The 18,562-nt window shown below is 48.7% G+C and overlaps 1 protein-coding gene across 1 annotated transcript in view; it reads right to left on the bottom strand.

The window, feature by feature from the left end:
* The window catches only part of LOC132581737 (F-box and WD repeat domain containing protein 10B-like), a 159,599-nt gene that overhangs the window by 109,286 nt on the left and 31,751 nt on the right, over positions 1-18,562 (bottom strand). The window contains exons 6-7 of the mRNA XM_060253132.1: positions 16,307-16,416; positions 410-613 (exon numbers count right to left, since the gene is read on the bottom strand). Coding sequence (XP_060109115.1) covers positions 410-613; positions 16,307-16,416 — 314 coding nt within the window. The remainder of the gene's footprint in view (positions 1-409; positions 614-16,306; positions 16,417-18,562) is intronic.

The following is an 18,562-nucleotide window of genomic DNA, read 5'->3' as shown; positions in this document are numbered from 1 at the left end:
ACTTTTGCCCCCCACCCCCAAGATTGCACTGAAAATCAGTTCCCAAACCTTTTGGTAAAATGGGATCTACCCATGGAATTTGTGTTTGTAGAAGGTTAACAATCCAGGTCTTGATCCAGGGGCAGAAATGGAGTTTGCTGTGTTACATTGTTCCCAAGGCAATCAACCACCATTCTCATTTTCTGCAGGTGTGTTTCTGCTCACCACTTAAATGCATATGGAAACCAATCCACCCTCATTACTTTCATACTTAAGGGACAAAATACAAATAAAGTTAAGTACGCTACCACAAAAGTCAGGCACATAACTTGCATTGAATTCAGTTAGATCTGTTTTTCTAATGGATTATTTCCAGAGTATTTATATTTACATGCACTGGAAGGACATTTGAAGCACCTGCACAGCTTACCTGATACTAAGATCATAGCTTCCACTTAGAAGGAGGCCTTTCTGTTCATTGAAGTATATGGCATGGATCCTACCAGCATGGCCAAAAAGTAGAGGATGAACTTCCTTCACTTCATTCACATCCAGAAAATGAATTTTGCGGTCCACAGAACCAAAGGCCACCAGATTTCCACCACTGTAGTGGATCACTCTACCTGGATCCTCACTGAGAAAAGAAGCAGAGGCTTCAATGTGGTGAAAGGCAGGATATAAATAGAGCAAATAAAGTAATGACTGTGGATCAAAACAATCCCATGTTTTATTTTGTTTCCTAACACAAAAAAAGTTATTAGTTGTTGTAGATTTTCTGGGCTGTATAGCCGTGGTCTTGGCATTGTAGAACCCGACATTTTGCCAACAGCTGTGACTGGCATCCTCAGAGGTGTAACACAGAAAGTTAGAGTTCTCTCTGTGTCAAAGTAAGATGATAGGCAAGTAATTTATATCTACTCAAGATGGGGTAGGTCTAAGTCATTATCTTGTAGAATAGGATTTCCCAAACTATTTTTCTATGTGGCCCAGTTATTTTTACACTTCTCCTTCATGGCCCACTAAAATTTGGGGGTGGAGCTGGGAGACAGGAATTATGTCATTTCCTGTGGTGTCAAGGGCCAAGTGATGTCACTTCTGGGGGACACTAAATCAAACTCCACCTCTTCCTGTGATGTCACTTCCAGAGCACTCCCCCAAACCTGCCTCTTCTTCTGAAGTAACTTCGTTTCAGAGAAATCTCTCTGAAACTCATGCTGAGCCAAAATGGGGGTGGAAAGTGGGCGGTCTGCAACTTTTTCATACATTCTCAGGGTCCTCTCTTTCCACCCCCACACCTGCATGCACCTATCTGCTTGTGTGTCCTTCTCCAGCTTGCAAGCACTCCTAATGCCCATGTTCAATTGTTTGCACCACCTACATACCCCTTCCTCAGCAGCACTGGCCAGTGTATTCAGTTGGGAGTGCTGTTGGCATTGCCTTCAGGAATGCCAGCACTGTATACTACCCACACTGCACCCTGACAGCTGCTCTACTTCAAAATATGCTGTCACATTTAGGAGGCCCTACCTTCAACTGCTACTACTGGAACCCTGTCTCAAGCTACAACCAAGCTCGCTTGTTTTCAAGAAAATCTTTTGACAGCTATTTTTCATACTTTTCCTTGGCTGAAACACTGGAAAATTGCCGTGAAAGGTAGCAGAGAATTGTATTGCAATTAATGAATTAATTTCAAGCTATATGAAGTTCATACAAGCTTAGAATCATAGAGTTGGAAGGGACCTCTAGGGTCATCTAGTCCAACCCCCTGCACAATGCAGGAAACTCACAAACACTTCCCCCAAACTGCTTTTCTGCAGTTATCCCAAAAGGGATATTTATCAGGGGCTTGCAGCTTTTTACTGGCCCTGTTTCCCATGCCTTTAAAAGTAACCTGTTGTGAAGATATTTAGCCAGTGAACTTCTTCCATCCTTTTTAATATCTACAGGAGGACACATTTTGGTGTCAGACAGCAAAAGCAGGACCAGTAAAATGGTGCCAAGTTTATTTATTTATTTTATTCCACTTATATCCTGTCATCCCCACTAAGGCGGGCTCATGGTACCATCACTTCCAGTGCTGTTGAGATATATAGCAGTAATCTCCAATAATCTCTTTCTGCCCCACAGCTCTCTCTCACTTTTACTCACTCACACAGAAATCTCATAGAAAGGCCAGGTGGCTACAACTGGGGGTGCCAACTTTTCACTGGCAGAGCTCCTATGTCTGCAACAACAGTATGATGAACAGAAAAGTTTCATCCAGTAAAAATGGAAGGAAAGGAAGAAAGAGAATGTCAAGTCTGCTGTATTGTTATTAACATGTTGTCTAACTCTGGTTCAGAAGCAAGGGATTCTGGGCTCTTACTGAACACCGATGCTGCTAGCTACCTCTCCTCCCCCCCTCCTCCTCTTAGCTATGCCTTTGTTGTGTAGTCTGCTTTGAAATGCTGATATGTGGACAAGATTGTGGAGCCTTCTCAAGCTGGGTGTCTGTGGGAGTGTTAAGCGCCAAGGCCTTGGCTTGGGAACGAGGGAGTAACATCCTTGTGCGAAAATATACTGCATAGAGTGCCCCGCCCGTAGGAATCCTTTGATCTATACCTTAAATGCTTGGTTACTGTCCATGTACCCCAGTCCTTCAATCTCTATCATGGTCTTCATTTCTGCTTTCAATAAACTAGTTACTTTGTTTCAACCAAAGACTCGTTATTGAATTCAGCTGACTTGACTTTTTGAAGGACTCCCTATTTTGGAGTTCAACCTTTCCGGCAACTGAAAAGGCAATGTCCGACCAGCCTCCGGACAACGGAGAACTCCCACCAAGAGCGGAGGGGGCCGAGACACCCTGGCACATTCACACTGCCAGAAGGACCGCGGCTTCCCCTCCCCAGTTTCAGCTGGTAGTTACTCCCCGGCAATACCAGCCGAGGATCTCGACCACGCTAATGGACCAGGCCCCGATCCGCCGGGAGGCGATTATGACCCGCCACACCAAGCGGGTGCAGCTGGCCGAAGCCGCGGCTACCAACCCGGGCGAGCCGGAGGAAGGAGCCGAGGCGACCGTGACACAAGCCCCGGGCAGCTGGTGGGCTGCGAGGACGGCCGAGCCAACCTCCACCCGTCACCCCAGCGGGCCCCCAAGCGCCGGCGGCGGCCCCCGCCCCGGCCAGGCAGCGAGACCTAGGGGGGGGGGGGTCGAGAGCTGGATGCAACTTTCGACGGGGATCCGGAGGAAGTGAACTATTTTGCAATCCAAGCGAATAGCTACATGTACTACTGGGGAGATCTGTTCCCTGATGAGGTGAGCCGAGTGGACTATTTGGGGTCAAAGCTGCGGGGTCCTGCTAAGAAGTGGTATGTGAGCCTGTGTGAAACCAACAGCCCGCTCCTGCACTTCGTGAACACGTTCGTGCAAGCTCTACTGACCCAGTACGAGGACCCCCTGCAAGAGGCCAGAGCGCTTTCAGCGCTGCAGAACATGAAGCAGGGGGCCCGATCCATCCGAGAATATGCGGCAGATTTCCAGGCGAACGCCGCCCGAGCCCGGAACTGGAACGAAGTGATGAAGATCGAGCACTTCACGAACGGGCTGAACCCCAGCATCCTGGATCAGGCTCTCACCCAAGCCCAACCAGACACGCTAGTGGGGTGGATCCAGCTCGTGGGAGAGGTGGAAACCAACCTGAAAAGAGTGGCCATGCTGCGCCAGGCGCTGGCGGCGGGCAAGGGGGGACCCAAGACCACCCCGGGGAAGGTCGACTTCCCTAAAGCCAAGAAACCGCCGGCGGTCGCGCCCGCGGGGCCCCGCCGTTGCTTCCGGTGCAGCGACCCAAGTCACCTCGCCTCCAACTGCCCTCAGCCTCCCTCTGGGACCGCCCCGGCGCCGGGGTCAATCAGGCAGAGCACCCCGGACCCCAAGAAGGCCCCTGGCCGGCCTAAGGATGCAGCGAAAAGCAGTGCGTTGATGGTGCAGGAGGAGCTACAGGAAGAAGAGGTCCGCCTGTCCGCGGAACTGGCTGACCTCGCGTGGGAAGAGGAGCCGGCGGGAAACGACTTCGACCTGCTTTGAGTGGTGCCAACCAGCAGGTCGATCGGGAAAAGGCACCACTAACGGTAAAAACCACGGGAAGACTGTACTTTGTGATGGTAAAACTATTTAACCCAAAATTGAAAAGATTCCTGCAGATTCGAGCCCTTGTAGACTCAGGGTGCAACCGGGAACTAATCTCCCCCAAGGTGGTGGAGGCCCTGGGACTGGAGCGCGCACAACTGCCCCACCCCATGTTGTTTGAGCAGATGGACGAGTCGGTGATGGGGGGGGGGAACCGTGTACGCAGGAAACAGAGCCATGCCCCTTGGGGATTGAGGGCCATTGGGACCTGGAGACTTTTGTCATTGCCCAAGCGTGCGGCTATCCCGTGGTGTTGGGAGTGGGGTGGCTGGAAAAACATGAGCCCCTTATCCGCTGGAAGGCACAGACCATCAGGTTCCCCAACCCAGACTGTAGCGGGCACCTATGGAACCCGGCATGGGGGCCGCGAGCGCCCGCCGCCCGAGAGAGGGCGTGCGTCCTGGTAGAGGAGGTGCACCAGGTCCCGAGCGCCTATCGTGACCTGATGGAGGTTTTCAGCGAGCGGGAGGCCAACCAATTACCCCCCCCCCATCGGAACACAGACTGTGCTATAGAGCTAATCCCCGGAGAAAGTCTGCCCCGGGCCAAACTCTACCAGATGGGGTGGGCTGAGAAAAAGGAACTGCGCAAATTCTTAGACTTGAACTTGAAGAGAGGTTTCATCAGACCCGCAACGGCCCCCCACGCGGCCCCAGTTTTGTTTAGGAAGAAGAAGGATAATACGCTTAGACTTTGCACTGACTTTTGCGGGATAAATGCGATATCAATGTCCAATGCCTACCCCATCCCCCTCATCAAAGACTTATTGAACACGGTGGCGGGGGGGGGGGGGAATCTTCACAAAACTCGACTTGAGAGACGCGTACTTCCGAGTGTGCATCAAAGAGGGGGATGAGTGGAAGACGGCGTTCAACACCCCAATGGGACAATTTGAGTATTTGGTTATGCTGTTTGGGTTGCAGGGGGTGCCTGGGGTATTCATGAACTTTATAAATGATGTGTTGAGAAAATTTCTGTACAAGGGGGTGGTGGTGTACCTGGATGACATCATTATTTACTCGCAGGATGAGCAGTCCCATGTAAAATTGGTGAGGGAGGTGCTGACCACCCTGCTAGAGCACCAGCTGTATGCCAAACTGTCTAAATGTGAATTTCACCGCACTGAATTGGACTACCTCGGATTCCGAGTGTCCAGGGACGGACTAGCCATGGACCCTGCGAAAGTCCAGGCGGTATTAGAGTGGCCTCCCCCGAGGACACGTAGACAGCTCCAATCATTTCTCGGATTCTCCAATTTTTACAGAGGATTCATTGAGGGGTTCACCCAGATCGCCCTACCCCTGACTGACCTCCTCAGGACAAAGGGGAAGGGGGAGGACGCGAAACGCTCCTGGGCCAAGCTAAACTGGACGCCCGCTTGCCAGGCGGCTTTTGACAGGCTCAAGCAACTGTTCACTAGTGAGCCAGTCCTGAGCCACCCGGATGAGCAAAAGGGCTTTGTGGTCCAATGCGACGCTTCCGACGTCGCCGTAGGAGCCATTCTCATGCAGAGGCACGGGGAGGGGAAGCTACGGCCCTGTGCCTACATCTCGCGGAAGTTCTCTGACGAGCAGAGAAATTGGTCAGTGTGGGACAAGGAGGCTTTCGCAGTCATGTTTGCACTAAAAACCTGGAGATCGTGGTTGGAGGGAGCTAAGGTGCCATTCGAGATCTGGACTGATCACAAAAATCTCGAAGCCCTCACCGGGAAGAGGAAATTAAGTGAAAAGCAAATCCAGTGGGCAGGATTCTTTTCAAAGTTCGATTTCACCCTAAAACACATCCCGGGGACCCGGAATTTCTTAGCCGACGCCCTATCCAGGCTCCCGCAACACGAAAGTCAGAGGGAAGAGGTGGTTGACTTGCTAATTTCCCCCATGCAGGTGGTGGCCATGGTCACCACCCGCTCACAGAAAAGGAGGGAGCTAGACGGGCTCAGCCGCGAGCGCATCGCCTTGGAGACCGAGAGGGAGGGAGGTGGGCGGCCCGAGGGGGTGCAGAAGGGAAAGGACGGGTTGTGGTACAAGGGGGAGAAACTCTACGTACCGATGTCACTGAGAAGGGAAATCTTGCAACTGTGCCATTCGTCCAAGCTGGCCGGTCACTTTGGCTATGTAAAAACCTTGCACTTAGTGAACCGGCAGTTTTGGTGGCCGTCTCTACGAAAGGACGTGTCAGAATTTGTGACCGGTTGCCCGGTGTGCATAATGGCGAAGAAGAGGGGAGGGAAGCCCCCGGGTCTCTTGCTGCCACTAGAAACAGCCAAACGCCCCTGGTCCATTGTGTCCATGGATTTCATAGTAGAACTCCCTTCGTCGAGGGGGAAAACAGTCATTTTGGTGGTGGTGGACATGTTTTCAAAACAAGCCCATTTCATCCCCTGTGCCCAATTACCCACAGCCAAGAAACTGGCCGCCCTATTCTTTGATCATGTGGCCAAACTCCACTCAATTCCAGACAAGGTTATTAGTGACCGGGGGCCTCAGTTCGTTGCCACCTTTTGGCGGGAGTTCTGCAAACTGTTAGGAATGGAGCAGGGGCTAAGCTCAGCATACCACCCCCAGATGGACGGACAGACGGAGAGAGTGAACGTGGTGCTGGAACAGTATTTGCGATGCTTTGTGAGTCAACGCCAGTCCGACTGGGTAGACCTCCTCCCTTTTGCAGAATATACCTATAACAACAGTGCTCACAGTTCCACTAAAGCCTCCCCCTTCTCCACAGTGTTTGGGTATGAGGGAAAACCAATCCCGATGCTGCCGGGGAGGGGGAAGGTCCAGGGACGGGCTCTGCCTTCGAGCAGTGGTGGCAGGGACCTAGCCAGTGCTGGCCAGCTATCCAGGAAAACTTAAAAACAGCAAAAGAGGCTTACAAGAGGCAATACGACAAGTCTCACGTGCCAGTCTGGGAACTAAAAGTTGGGGACTCAGTATACCTGTCAATGAAAAATCTACCCCTTTCCCAACCATCCAGGAAGCTGGCTTGTAAATTCGTGGGGCCCTTTAAGATCAAGTGGGTAATTAACCCAGTAACGGTGGAATTAGATTTGCCTCCGGCTCTTGGTAAAATCCACCCTGTATTTCATTGCAGCTTACTTCGTCGAAGCCCGCACTCGACCGATTGGCACCAATCAGAGTCAACGAAGCACAGTTCCGAAACATAGAGCCATAATCAGGAGCAACCTCGAGCCCGCGCCGTAGGGGGGGCTTAGGGGGGGCAGTATGTCAAGTCTGCTGTATTGTTATTAACATGTTGTCTAACTCTGGTTCAGAAGCAAGGGATTCTGGGCTCTTACTGAACACCGATGCTGCTAGCTACCTCTCCTCCCCCCCTCCTCCTCTTAGCTATGCCTTTGTTGTGTAGTCTGCTTTGAAATGCTGATATGTGAACAAGATTGTGGAGCCTTCTCAAGCTGGGTGTCTGTGGGAGTGTTAAGCGCCAAGGCTTGGGAACGAGGGAGTAACATCCTTGTGCGAAAATATACTGCATAGAGTGCCCCGCCCATAGGAATCCTTTGATCTATACCTTAAATGCTTGGTTACTGTCCATGTACCCCAGTCCTTCAATCTCTATCATGGTCTTCATTTCTGCTTTCAATAAACTAGTTACTTTGTTTCAACCAAAGACTCGTTATTGAATTCAGCTGACTTGACAGAGAAAGGGAAAGAATGAAATGGAAGGAAAGGAAAGGAAAAGAAAAGAAAAGAAAAGAAAAGAAAAGAAAAGAAAGAACATAAGAGAAGCCATGTTGGATCAGGCCAGTGGACCATCTAGTCAAAAATTTTCTCACATAGTGCCCAAAAAGCACCAGTATGTCCACCAGTGGGGCCAGGGCACTAGAAGCCCTCCCACTGTTGCTTCCCCCTCCCCCCAGCACCAAGAATACAGACAGAGCATCACTTGCAGGGAAAGAAAGAAGCGGGGACAAACAAAAAGAAAGCCTTACTCACCATCAGATGACCCCAGCCAACAACAATTCTGCCCAGGGATCGTTTGATTAAAAAAAATAGCTACTGGAATGCCCACTCCCTGCCCCTTTTGACATCCCCTCCCCTTCTTTTCCACCCAGGCCTCCCAGGGAAATCTCCCCAAAAGAACATACTGCAAGGCACATGAAAGCTCATACCTTGAAGAACACTTCATGAGTCTAAAGTGCCAGTGGACTCCTGCTTTTCTCTCAAACACTGTGTGGGGGGGAGGGAAGGAAGGAGAGGCAGCCCAGCTCCTCTCTGTGCACCACAGAGATTTGGGGGATGGAAGGAAGCCAAAGGGAGCTCAGGCTTTGCAGCCAGTGTCAGTCTTCAAGGCTAGCTTTTATCTGCACAATACAGAGATGTTGGGGGATAGAAGAAAGGGAAATGGAGCTCAGGCTTTGCAGCCTGTGTCAGTCTTCAAGCCTAGCTTTTGTCTGCATAACACAGAGACAGGGGAAGGAAGGAAAACAGAGCTCAGGCTTTGCAGCCTGTGTCAGTCTTCAAGCCTAGCTTTTATCTACAAACAGAGACTGGAAAGGAAGGAAGCAGAGCTCATGCTTTGCTGGGGTAGGGCTAGCTTTGGCTTTTCTTGTGACCCGGTATTGAGGCTTCCGTGGCCCTATTCATTTTTAAACTCTCTTCTTTCCTGTTAAAATTCTGTTTATGGATTTCAATGGCTCCCTGTGTAATCTGACATGGTAACTGGATGCGTTGTCCAGCATTACAGTGTCTTGGAATAAGATACTGTGTCCTGTTTGAGTTATGCTTTGTTCAGCCATTGCTGATTTTTCAGGCTGGTCAAATCTGAAGTGTCTTTCATGTGCTTTTATTCTTGTCTGGATGCTACGTGTGGTCCCAATGTAAACCTGTCCACAACTACAGGGTATGTGGTATACTCCTGCAGAAGTGAGGGGGTCTCTTCTGTCTTTTGCTGATCGTAGCATCTGTTGTATTTTTTGGTGGGTCTGAATATTGTTTGTAGGTTGTGTTTTTTTATACGTTTCCCCATCTGATCAGTGATTCCTTTGATATATGGCAAAAACACTTTACAGGAAGGCTATTTTTCCTCAGTTGTTTGTTTCACCTTTGGTTTAATCACTTTTCAGAAACACAATTTCAACAAGAAAGAAGACAGTTTAAAAATGAATAGGGCATGGTTTTCTGTCCTGAAAAACATAAAATGCTCTACATCTTACAACAGCACTCCAGATAAGATTGGAATTTCAACAGCCAGTCCATAGGCAAAAGAACCTCATCAGGGAAGCTCCTCCATTAGAATGTCACAACCTGGGAGACTTCTACAAGATAATGAATCAGCCCTACCCCACCTTCCTGAGTAGATATAAATTACCTGCCTACCATCTTCTCACTTTGACACAGAGAGAACTCTATCCTTCTGTGTTATAACTCTGAGGATGCCAGTCACAGCTTCTGGCAAAACGTCAGGTTCTACAATGCTAAGATCATGGCCATACAGCCCAGAAAATCTACAACAACTAATGAACTCTGGTCATGAAAACCTTCGACAACATACAAAACAGTTACTTTTGAAAGTTTTTGTTTTAGTTCTTATTTTTATGTTGCAAAGAGCACAATCTGACAAATGGACAACAGTGGGACCCACCTGGACTTGCAACCATCACTCACTCCAGATGAGACAAGGTGTACTTGGTCAGCAGTCACAATGGCCCACCCAAGACAAAACAAGGAGGGTGGGGTGGGAGAGTCTGGGCTAAGTACTCAAGGTTGGCAGCCAGGGGAGCTTGTCACATTGTCAAGTCCCACTTGGGAGAGGGAGCAACATAGTAGGTGGCTGGTTGGGTGAAAGAGCTGCAGGGATGAGCCAGTCCTGGGAGGGAACTGGAAGGGTGGCTTAAATAGCAGGACAAAATCCTAAGTAGCAGGCCAGGGAGGATGGAATATCTCTGCTCAGGCAGTGTGTGAGAGCAGTTGTCAAGAGTCACCCCATTTTGTTCCTCTTGCCATATGTATTCAAATGCCTAAGAGTTATACAATGCTACCGCTTGTGCTGCTATGCTGGCTGATTGCTTTGCTTTGAACCATCCTTGCTGCTTATCTAGAGGGAGGGTAGCGTGTCTGGGAACTTGTATGTTACTATGCAACCAAGGTCAAGGGAGCTGGTGGAGATGTAACCGAAGGGGTAGATAACAGGCACCTGGGGTGATGATAGAGTAGGAGGGAGCCCGCGCAAAATCCCCACTGCTGCTTGGAGTGCTTGGCTTGAATTGTAACGGTCAAGGCAGGGGTTTATAAAAGTGGGGAACTGGCGGGAGAGCCAGTTCCGACCCTGCCTGTACCTGCCGATGATGCTGAAATAAAGATCTTGAACTATAGTTGTCTATTCCTTGCCTCTGGGTCTGACATTTTGTTGGAACTCCTTTTTATTCCTGAGTGGCCTGAACCCAGACAATGATGGCTGGTGAACAGGACCAAGCTACGGGAACTACTATAACAACTACAACTGATGAGGAGGAACCAAAGACCGAGGGGCCGAGGGTAACTCCCGCCACAGTGATGGTTCAGAGGAGAGAGTGGGGTTTCATGGATTTCTGGGAGAGTATTATTGGAGATCTGAGAGAGGACCCCCACCACCGCACCCGACTCTCAGGGCTACAGAGGTCCTACCACCTGTGGGGGTTCCAGGGTGATGAGAGTGGAGGGGACTATCAACATGCAAGCGGCATGGGGAATGGTGCTAACGAGTGGCTACAAGAGGCCCTCGCTAACCAGAGCAGCCAACTGCGTGAAGAGATGCAGGCTATGCACGCCTTCCTAATCCAGGAGATGCACAACCTTGCCCGACAGCTGCAGACTGTGGTGGAATGGGTCACGGCCGCGCCCCCTCAACGTTCCACGAAAGGGCAACAAACCAGGGGCAAGCTGCCAGTGGGAGGAGAGCTGCCAGTGGGAGGAGAGCCACCCACAGGGGGCAAACTGGCTCACCAACTCCAACCCTGGCCAGAGAAACTGGTCCCGGTGCCAGGTGGGCTCCGGATCAGCAAGGCAAGGTTCGATGGGGATCCTGCAGAACTTGCCTATTTCATCATGTTGGTACCGGGCCACCTCAGCGTGTGGCGTGCAACTTCCTGACGGAGCAGTCGTGGGTGGTGTACATCGGGAGCTGCCTCCATGGGGCGGCAGCCCAGTGGTATGTCACCCTGTTCGAAAGTTGGTCCCCGGCCCTAAATTCGGCCACAGACCTCCTGAGGGCTTTACACCACCACTTTGAGGACCCCCTGCAAGAAACTGACGCCATATCGGCCCTACAAGACCTGAAACAGGGCGTAGGGTTGGTACGTGACTATCTCAACAAATTCAGGGTGCTGAATTCAAAGGTCCACCAATGGGACAAGGGGGCCAGGATCGAACAATTCAAGAGGGGCCTGAACTCCAACATCTATGGTGAAGCTCTAAAGGCGGGGGAGCCAAGGGACCTGGTTGGTTGGATCCAATTAGCTTGTGAGATAGAGGATCGCAACAAGATGATCACCCTCCAGAAGAAGCAGCAAAGTGTCCCCCTCAAGGAGGGCCCTCTAGGCCCCCAAGTCACTCTCCTGAGAGAAGCGAGACCGTAGAGCCAAAGCCAAGCTGTGCTTCAAGTGTGTGGGGGAGAATCACATTGCCAGTGAATGCCTAAGCAAGCCGAAATAACCATGAACCTCCACGCCGATTAAGCCGGAAGCAAAGAAAAAACCCGGGGGATTGGGGCCCCGATCGCCAAAGCAAAGTCCACGGCATTTCAATTCTGGGAACCGATTCTGGAAGAGTCCGAGGGGGAGAATGGAGAAGCCCAGCTGGCAGGAAACGACAATGACCTGCTGTGAGGAGCGCGCAACAGCAGGTCCAAGCCATGGCCGGACCGCTAAGGGTGAGATTATCCGGAACTTTATATTATGTGCCTAGTGAACCCAGCCACAAAACGGTTTTCCTGCATCAGGGCCCTACTGGACTCAGGGTGTTCAAAAGACTTACTATCGCCCAGCCTAGTAGAGGCGTTAGGACTGAGGAATGTGCCCCTTAAGGAATCGTATATATTTGAACAGATGGACGGGAGTTCGATGAAGGGGGAACCGTGTAGCACGGGGACAAAGTGTGCGCCCTATGGGTGGGAGAACACTGGGAGCCCCGCAACTTCATCATAGCCCCGGCCACCAAGTTCCAAGCCGTCCTCAACTTAGAGTGGCTGGCCGATCATGACCAGTTAGTCCAATGGAGCGGGAACGCAATATACTTCCCAGACTGCTGGGACAAAAAGTGGGGCCCGCATCCCCCCCCAGCTGGAAAAGTTATGCGTTACCAAAGCCCACCCTACCCCCCAAGTACCAAGACGTGCATAAGGTGTTCAATGCCCAAGAGGCGGACGAGCTCCCCCCTCACCGAGATACGAACTGCGCCATTGAGCTGGTAAAGGGGCAGCCACTGCCCAAAGCCAAACTGTACTCGATGAGCCGAGGGGAGTGGGAAGAGCTACAAAAGTTTTTGGAACAGAACCTACGCAAGGGTTTCATACGACCAGCCAAGTCCCCCCATGCTGCCCCCATGCTCTTCAGAAAGAAAAAGGACGGAAGTTTACGTTTATGTACTGACTTTCGCGGGTTGAATGCGATTTCTATGAGCAACGCATACCCTCTCCCACTCATTTGGAACCTGTTGGGGGAGGTGCCCATGGGAAAAACTTTACCAAGCTTGATCTCCGGAATGCGTACTTCTGGGTGCGCATCTAGGAGGGGGACAAGTGGAAAACCGCATTTAACACTCCACTCGGACAATACAAATATCTGGTCATGCCATTCGACCTCAAGGGGGCTCCAGGAGTGTTCATAAACTTCATCAATGAAGTGTTACACAAGTACCATTATAGGGTCATGGTTTGCTACCTGGATGATGTGTTATTGTATTCCCAGGATATATATCTCTCCTCGCACGTCCAGTTGGTGAGAAGGTACTCCAGACCCTGTATGAACACAAGCTGTTTGCCAAACTGTCCAAGTGCGAATTCCATAAAATGGAACTCGATTTCCTGGGGTACCGCATATCCACGGGGGGGGGGGGGGGGTTGGAGATGGACCCAAACAAAGTACAAGCAGTGATCGATTGAGAACCTCCCCACACCCGCAAGCAGCTCCAGAGTTTCCTCGGGTTCACCAATTTTTACAGGGTGTTCATCAATAATTTTGTGGAGGTCACTCTACCCCTCACCCAACTGTTAAAAACAAAAGGAAAGGGACTGCAAGACTTAAAAGGCAGTTCTGGCCTCTAGTGGACAGGGGAGTGTCAAAAAGCCTTCAATGAACTGAAGGTGCGGTTTACATCCGAGCCCTGCCTAATAGACCCTGATGAAAACAAGAGGTTCGTGGTTCAATGTGATGCAAACGACGTTGTTCGTGCAGCCGTGTTGCTCCAGGAAGCACCGGACAGCCAGTTGCACCCCTGTATGTACTTGTCCCAGAAATTTAACCCGGCTGAACGCAATTGGTCTGCTTGGGACAAAGAAGCCTCCACCATTAAGCTCGCCCTAGAAAAATGGAGGCACTACCTGTTGTGTATTCCTCCTGTTGTGGGGTGAAGGAACCTTTTGAACTGTGGATGGACCACAAAAACCTGACCGCCCTTATTGCCACCCATAACCTCAACAACAAAGTGAGATGGGTGGACTTGTTTCAGCAGTTTAATTTTAAGTTGGGCCACATCCCGGGGAAACTGAACTTCCTAGCCGATGCGCTGTCCCGCCTCCCTCAACATGACAGCAAGAGGAAGGAGGTTATAGACTCACTGTTCATGCCCTCCCAACTAAGTGCCCTAGTGACGATGCGTACGCAGAGCCGCAAGGGAGCCAAGCCCCTGGAGGGATTTCTAATGGAACTGAAACAAGTTGCCTTGGACAACCCACCCGGGGTGGAGCTCCAATTAGAGAAATCCGAAGACGGGCTCTGGTGGAAGGGGGAGAAACTCTATATACCCCCTCCCCTACGCAAACAAGTGATTCAGAGATCGCACGACTCCAAACGGGGGGGGGACACTTTGGGTTTGTCAAAACAAGTCAAGTCAAGTCAAGTCAGCCTTTATTGGCATAAAATATATAGATGTATATCAGAGCAAATTGATTTTTTAAAAAAAATAAAATGGAACGATTGCATACGATCAGGAAAAGCATAAACATAAACTATTTCTATGAGATCCTCTGACGTGCCTTTAAAACAGAATAAAAAAACTTAGCCACTTTCTCAGTGACACTAGATGAAGTATTGTTCAAAAGGTTATACACCTTAAGTGCATCAGAACAATCAACCATGCTAACTAAAAGAGGATGTAAATACTTGTGACGAAGATCTGTATACAAATTACAATAAAGAATATGAGTAACTTACTCCACACATTTTTGCTTACAGAGACAGTATCTGATTGAGTAGGCTGTCTTGTTAAATCTGCCATAAAGAAAGGCAGAGGACATGGCATTGCATCTGGCAAGGGAAAAAGCTCTATGCTGCTGTGGCACCTGCAAGACGGATAGATATTTTTCCCATTTTCCCAGTACAAGAGAGATCTCAAAACTCAGTGGGGAACAAGTCTTCTTAGCCAGACTGTATAGGTCTTGGCGCTAAATATCTAGCAACTTGTTTTTAATTTGTTGGATTGCAGTGGTGAAGGACAGCATGGACAATAGTTCTAGGGATAAACCCATTGCTTTTATTTTATTTGTGCTGACCAATTTGACAGATTAAATTCAGAGAGCATTTGAGAGATATAGCTCCCCGGTTCAGAGTTGTAGTGCAAGCGTAGCCAGAATTTGAAGTGCACTAGTAACCATTAAAGACATGCCAGTTTCTAAGCAGATAACTGCATATGGGACACATTTTGGCATGCCCAGAATTTTACGCAAGAATTTGGATTGGACATGTTCGATAGCACCTTTATAAGATCCAATCCAGATTGGGATGCCATACAGAAGTTGTGAAATCACTTTGACTTTGAATATTTTTATGGCAGTTGGCACAAATTGGTTACCTCTGCCATAAAAAAGCGAGCTATGGCAGATGCACTGATGTTAGCTATCTTCACTGCATACTTCAATGGGTAGACCAAGTCACATTATATTGAAAATAAACACCTAAGTATTTCAAATACTTGACTTGCTGTATCTCTTTACCATCAATAACCCATTTGTAAAGTCTCCACTTTTTTGAGAAAACTAAGATTTTGGACTTCTCATAATTGAGCTGGAGCTTATTACTAGTAAAATACAGAACACAATGGGACAACAGACATCTTAAGCCCACTCTAGAGCAGGACAACAGCACCGTATCTTTCTCCACACATTTTTGCTTACAGAGACAGTATCTGACTGAGTAGGCTGTCTTGTTAAATCTGCCATAAAGAAAGGCAGAGGACATGGCATTGCATCTGGCAAGGGAAAAAGCTCTATGCTGCTGTGGCACCTGCAAGATGGATAGATATGAGGCCATTTTCCCAGTACAAGAGAGATCTCAAAACTCAGTGGGGAACTGGCGGGAGAGCCAGTTCCGACAAGGCCTGTACCTGCTGATGATGCTGAAATAAAGATCTTGAACTATACTTGTCTATTCCTTGCTTCTGGGCTATACTTGTCTATCCCTTGCTTCAGCAGCAAGTACAGAAAGGAGGAGGACTCAGGTGGTGCAACACCCCCTCCTTCCTTCTTCAATCACAGACCTTGCAGATCCTCTGCTGCAGGGAAAGTAATGGCAGAACAGGGGCCATGTGGCCTTCACATTCCCTCTTTTGCATAAAAAAATTGAAAACCTTTCAAAACTAATCCTTTATGTACTGAAAAAATGAAAAACAAATGAATTTTTCTATACACATGGGATTAACTTGGAAGGTTATTTATGTATGTATTTATTTATTGTGTATCTCTGTTTTCATATTGATGAGAATACTGTTATTTGGCTGCAACTGTATAGAAAAGCAACAATAAATAAAAATATATTTCATCTGTGGTTGTAGGTGAATTAAATTGTAATATATTTATAATGCTCAAAATAAATTATTTTTATATACAATCCAATATCAGCTTCCTAATATTGTCCCAAAGTTGAATCCAATGGAACCAGAAGATTAGAATGGTTTTGAATGGAGGGAATTGGCTCATTCCAAGGAAAAATTTGCTCTGCCACATACATACCTTTCTATTAGAACACGTACATTGTAGCTGCTACAGAAGACATTCCTCTCTTCCAGCATGACATTATCCGTTAGCTGGCCATGATAAGCTTTTTGCATGTATTCAGTCTCCTTAGAATCAAGGGAAGAACAATGGCAAGTGGTGATGAGAACAAGAATGCCACACACTGAACTACGTGTCTCCCTACCTGAGTTGGAAAAAGGCTTAACTCTCTCTAAGATGTCATTTGCCCACCAGAGGCAGGAGACCTTCTGCCCCCTGTGGGCCTTGTCTGCCAGCACTCCAGCAGCTGATGGGAGAAAAAAAAAAACTTCCAGAAAAACCAGGAATTGACTTTAGTCCTCTGTAGGGATTGCCAAAAACGATATGGTTTGCCATAGTGTTTCCAGAGATTCTAAAGTGGTGTGATAGGGTTGCCAGGACTGACTCAGAAAATATCTGGGGACTTTGGGGGTGGAGCCAGAATGCTTTCTCATTTCATAAGATAAATATAAATACAGCAGTACAGTTCCCTTGCAGTTCCCATTTCCTCACCCTCCAGCAGCTGCAGTTCCATTAAATGAAAGCAGACATGCGCACAAACAGTCTCACCAAGCAGTCAAAATAAACACAGCACACAAACACTTCTGTGAACTCACTGGGGCAATTTGCTCACTGAGTTGCTGAATGTAACCATCTCCTGTATTTCAACCAGTTTCTTCAGACTAACAGGAAAATGAAAGCAGAGCAGCCTAGGGGTGGAATTTTCCTCCAAACTAAGAGACGGTTTCTGTTGCCTTTTTTTTTTTTTTTACAAATTCACCAGGAAGACCCATGTGGCTCTGCTTGGTCACCCCGCCCATTAAGCTTTCCTCATTCTCAGGTTTAAAAGCACACACAGAGTCCAAAACACAGGCAGTTTGCAGGCTTCTTTTAACCCTACACAGATTTAAAGGCACATGGTGACTGTTGGGGCGATTTTACATACCGCATGTGCATATTTATATATATACACACACATATATATACACAATTGTGCGAATAGTCCAAAACATCATAAGTCCAGAAAAAAGCTCCAATGGACCTCTAGCAGAGTAAAGCCCGTTTCGGACCATCAGGTTCTTCCTCCAGGGAGCATCTTGCAAAACTTGTGGTATATGTGTAGAAAATATTCACAATGTTCAGTTCTTTCACAAATTCATGCATAATGGGAAAGCTGCTGCCTCCATCTGCTCAGCAAGTTAATTGTGTTATGCTTCCTCCTAGTACTGTTCTTCCTTCCTTCCTTCCTTCCTTCCTGGACCCAAAGTGGCTTTTATCACTCTAAGGTTTGCTCCCACTGAATTATGGGGATTCCATTTAATTGCCATATCTAGTAGCCATTGATGGGCCTATTCTCCATACATCTGTCTAATCCCAAGCTTTCCGAAATGAAACCTACTCCAGCCAGTATGCAATGTGTGCTGGGACACACCAGGTCAACATAGCCAGAAAATAGCCTCTGCAAACATTAGCTATTTTTCTTTTGTTTTGTTGTTACCACTTGAATTTGACACAGTTCATCATTTCCCTGCTCAAGACATAATTTCATCGGGGAGTTATCCACAGAGACACAGTCAGTTCAGTTCAGTTTATTATTACAGTCATTGACCAGAACATTTTACTCATCTAGAATAGTGGCCCCCAACCTTTTTGGTTCCAGGGATCGGTTTTGTGGAAGACAATTTTTCCATGGACTGGTGGGGGTGCTAGGGTTTTTGCTGCCCCAAGCTGCCCCCACACCCCAGCCCTGCCCCCCATGGGGGTCTTTAAATGAGGAGTGGGTGAAGGTCTCTACCTCACTCCATGGCCCCAGGGTCAGCAGGGTGGGAGCACCAATTCAGCCTCCCCTCCAACCCACCCCCTAGGCAAATCCCTGTTTGCCTCCCTGGTCTTCTCCTCTCTCCGTTCTTCACAATTTTAAGGCCTGGGAAGGGGCAGTGAAGTGCTGTGATCCCAGGCTCTTTAAAGGCCAATCAGCTGATCGTCGGGAAAAACTGCACTGAAGGCTGGGCTCCTATTTCCCTCTGGCATGCTCACGATCAGCACTGCAGATAGCAGCGGCGAATGACCTGCTGAAAAAGAGACACCGTCCTTGCCTCCTCCCCACTTTCTTCCTGGGTGTGGGAAGGAAGTGGGAGGAGGCAAGGGCAGCGCTGCTTTCTAAGCAGGTCGCTCACCGCTGCTGCCCCCAGCGCTGATTCTGAGCGTGCCAGATGTCAAGTCTGCTATGAATTA

The sequence above is a fragment of the Heteronotia binoei genome, chromosome 13 (genome assembly GCF_032191835.1).
Source record: "Heteronotia binoei isolate CCM8104 ecotype False Entrance Well chromosome 13, APGP_CSIRO_Hbin_v1, whole genome shotgun sequence".
NCBI classification, from domain to species: domain Eukaryota; kingdom Metazoa; phylum Chordata; class Lepidosauria; order Squamata; family Gekkonidae; genus Heteronotia; species Heteronotia binoei.
This window is presented reverse-complemented; position numbering and strand designations above follow the sequence as displayed.